We start from the raw sequence: 3,664 nt of genomic DNA, 5'->3' as shown, positions 1-3,664 counted from the left end.
TATAAAAATTATATTTAAAATTTAAAAATATTTTAAAAATATTTAAAATATTATAAACAAATAATAAATTTGAAATGTTATATCTTTAAAAATAATATATTTTAAATAATTTAAAAATCATAATTTAAAATATTATAAAACAAATTAAAAATATTTAAAATTTAAAATATTATAAAACTAATAATAAATTTGAAAGGTCATATCTTTAAAATATTTAAATATTTTATATTATTAAAATATATATTTAATATTTAAAAATAATATTTAAAATTAAAAAATAATTTCAAAATATATATTTAAAATTTAAAAATATATATTATAAAATATTTCAAATATACATTTCAAAATTTTTAAAATTAATAATAAAAATAAGTAAAATAAAATAAAATAAAGATAAAGATAAAACAAAATTTAAAAAAAAGGGACGAAAGTAAAAAAGTAAAAAAAAGAAAAGAAAGTGACAGGTGGTGTCAAGGGGAATCTGGTGGCGCCAAATTAATTGGCTCCACCAGAAAATGGTAAATTTATTTTGAAGTCCCTCATATTTCCAAAACTTGCAGTATTTCCATGATATTTATACAGGTGGCGTCATTCTACATGGCTCCACCAAAAAATTAATTATTTTTTCATGGATGTTGACGTGGCATGTTGGTGGCGCCAAATCATTTGGCTCCACCAGCTTTTACTGCAGATTTCAGGTCATTTTGTATTTAATTAAAAAATAAGTCATTTTAATAATTAATTAATTTTTTGGGTTATTTTTATAAAAAGCCGCTAAGTGATAGATTTATGAGTTTGATTGTTAAATAAGACTATTTTGTAAAGTAATTTTAGTTAGTTTTAAGTTTAGGACTAAATCGATAAAGTATTAAATTTAGCAAAGAATATATGTAAAATTTAGTTACTTAAGGGTTGTCAAGGGACTATATTGAATTTGGTGGAATTGTGAAAAATATGTAAGTTTCGATTTTAGAGACTAAGTTGAATAAAAGGTAAAATTTTAGGGTATAATATAAAAATTTATTAAAAGGTCATGTACATGTATTTGGATGTTATAAGGTATTTGAAGTTGATAATTGAATTAAATGATCAAGAAACAGATTAGTCGATAGACAAAAGTGGAAAAGGAAAAATTGTTGAGTAGTCTTTAGTGTCGTGGTTGCTGCTAATTCAGTTTAGGTAAGTTCGTATAGTGTATAAATTATACAAGGAATTTCCTAGATAAGATTCAGATTCAACTTAGTGGATGGGATGTTCGAAAACTTTCTCTAGCTGGAAGACTCATTTTGGTCAATTCTGTTTTGATGTCGATTCCTAATTATTTTATGGCGACGGTCAAGGTCCCCGTTATGATTTGTAAAGAAATAAAAAAAAAAAATTGGCTCATGGATTTTTGTGGGGGTCATCTAATTCAGGACGAAAGAAATCTCTAGTTAGTTAGAAAGACTGTTGTAGACTCATGGCAAATGGGGGGCTTGGGATATGACGGTTATAGGATCAAAACAAGATTTTTCTTATGAAACTGGGCTTTAATTTGATTGTAAACATAGAGGCGTTTTTGGGTCAAAGTACTAAGAAATAAATATAGCATCTTTGGGTTGATACCCAAAAATATTAAACGTGCTAACTGCTCTTATCTATGGAGATCTTTAATTAAGATTTGGGAAGAGCTGAAGAATGGGCTTGTCTGGATTGTTCATGTTTGGCGTTTGGTTAATTTCTGGAATGATGATTGGGTGAGGGAAGCGGGGCCTCTAAAGCAACATTATATAGTCCATGAAACCTTAGACGAGACAACTCGATTTTTTGATGTTGTTGTTTCGGATGGTATATGGAACGTACAATGGCTAGTTTCACTTATTCCTCAAAAAATGGTGAAGCAAATTTTGGCTTGTAAGGCACCGGTACAGGATGCAGGGGTTAATCATATTAGTTGGCATTAGATGTCAGCGAGAAGGTTCTCGATAGCAGAATCATATAAACACTTGTTTTCTACTAATGTGCAAAAACATAATGTGAATAGCACGTTAATTTGGAAGGTTATTGCACCACAAAGAGTCCGAGTTTTCTTATGCCACTGCAGCAAAATTGACTTTTAGCAGCGTTTTTTAAGGTCTTTAGTGGCATTTTTAAAAGCGCCGCAAAAAACGCCGCTATAGATAACGCCACTAAAGTTTGTGGCGTTTATTTAAAAAAATGCCGCTAAAGGTCATGACTTTTAGCGGCGCTTTCCCACAAACGCCTCTAAATGTCATGACCTTTAGCGACACTTTACCCAAAAACGCCGCTAAAGGTAATAAAATTTTAAAAAATTAAAATCATGAAAAATATGAAAATTTTAAAATTCATTATCAAAATATTAAGAAGAATAATATCCATGATATAAATATAAAAATTTTCTATTAAAATTCATTATCAAATTAAATTTTTTATTAAAATTTTAACTAGAAATATTAAAATATATAATAAAAATTAGATTAAATATAAAGATATCAATGAAATAAGGACTTAAATCATAACCATGTAAAATATAAGATATTATCATCAAGATTTACATCTTCATCTTGCTCAAATTTTGGTGGCTTGTACCCTTTCTTGAACCATTCATCTTGTAGAATTTCAGGAATAGTTATACGCTGCCAAAAAGAACATGCAGAATTTCAACCAAAATGCACGCGCTAAAGCTTATACTGTGATCAAAGATTGCATGTAATCACAAATTTTCATAGGATGAATTGAATTTGAAACTTACGGTAAGAGGGTTTGGATCAAGAATACGCTTAATCAAATTCCTAGCACCAGATGAAAACCACGATGGACAGCTGAAAGAAGCCTCCCAGATCTGAAATTTATCAAGGTACAAACAATTTTAATTAAGTTCTCATCTAAACAGATTGGCCAAATCTGGAGGGTACTTACTTTCTTATACAAGCCTATAAGGCTTGGCTCATCAAAAGGCAAATAACCAGCCATGAGAACAAAGAGAATAACTCTGCAAGACCAAATATCAGATGATGTACCATCATAACCTTTATCTTTGAGCACCTGAAAATAAAAATATCAGATACCAGAATAAAAAGGGGAAAAAAGAAGAAGAGTTGCATCAATACAGCTAATTATTTTCTGAGTTCATAGTGAAAACCTCCGGAGCAACATAATTTGGAGTCCCGCAAGCAGTGTGAAGCAACCCATCCTCCTACATTTTCAACGTGTCAAAGAAAATAAAAGATTACACTACTAGACATGGAGCTTTCTATCTTTTCCTCCATTATTGATAGTTAACATTTATAAGACGTTATTGCCAACTAAATGCCTTGACCATCTGTTTCAACCATTTTCCCATACAAATTATTGGTTTATAAATGGATTTAACCGTTTCGCCATATGAATTCCATCATATCTTCTTAATATGGAAATTTTACCATTTTCGCCATACAAATTATTGTTTCAGATGTTCATATCATGTTGTATTTTAATCGTTTTCTTATATATCGTATCCAAAATTATCAAATATAATGTTTACTACAATGTTAAATTAGACTGCCTATAATATTAACTCTGAAATTCATGATGACTATAAATTTCGCTTCATGTCCAGAACTGACAGAACATGTCGAGAGCACTGAACAGTGGATAACCACCTGTTCGATCTGCAAAGTAAAAA

At 29.4% G+C, this 3,664-nt stretch overlaps 1 protein-coding gene across 1 annotated transcript; it reads right to left on the bottom strand.

Annotated features, from left to right (window-relative positions):
* Nucleotides 1–2,453: 2,453 nt before the first annotated feature.
* On the bottom strand, nt 2,454–3,207 carry LOC108471621 (CBL-interacting serine/threonine-protein kinase 9-like). Its single transcript, XM_053021010.1, has 4 exons — nt 3,143–3,207; nt 2,920–2,992; nt 2,753–2,842; nt 2,454–2,636 (listed from the first exon to the last, which is right to left on the bottom strand). The coding sequence occupies exons 1-4, from the start codon at nt 3,190–3,192 to the stop codon at nt 2,514–2,516; spliced, it is 336 nt and encodes a 111-aa protein (XP_052876970.1). The 5' UTR covers nt 3,193–3,207; the 3' UTR covers nt 2,454–2,513.
* Nucleotides 3,208–3,664: the final 457 nt, after the last annotated feature.

Source organism: Gossypium arboreum, chromosome 11 (genome assembly GCF_025698485.1).
Source record: "Gossypium arboreum isolate Shixiya-1 chromosome 11, ASM2569848v2, whole genome shotgun sequence".
In the NCBI taxonomy this organism is placed as follows: domain Eukaryota; kingdom Viridiplantae; phylum Streptophyta; class Magnoliopsida; order Malvales; family Malvaceae; genus Gossypium; species Gossypium arboreum.
The sequence above is the reverse complement of the archived record's forward strand: the minus strand, read 5'-3'. Positions and strand labels throughout refer to the sequence as shown.

Bases quoted from the DNA above. Each gene is read 5' to 3' on its own strand.
- LOC108471621 (XM_053021010.1), bottom strand. From the start codon at position 3,192: ATGGGTTGCTTCACACTGCTTGCGGGACTCCAAATTATGTTGCTCCGG. The intron at 2,843-2,919 runs GTAAGTACCCTC...GATAAATTTCAG, and splicing joins TTATAGGCTTGTATAAGAAA to ATCTGGGAGGCTTCTTTCAG. The intron at 2,637-2,752 runs GTAAGTTTCAAA...TCTTTTTGGCAG, and splicing joins TTGATCCAAACCCTCTTACC to CGTATAACTATTCCTGAAAT.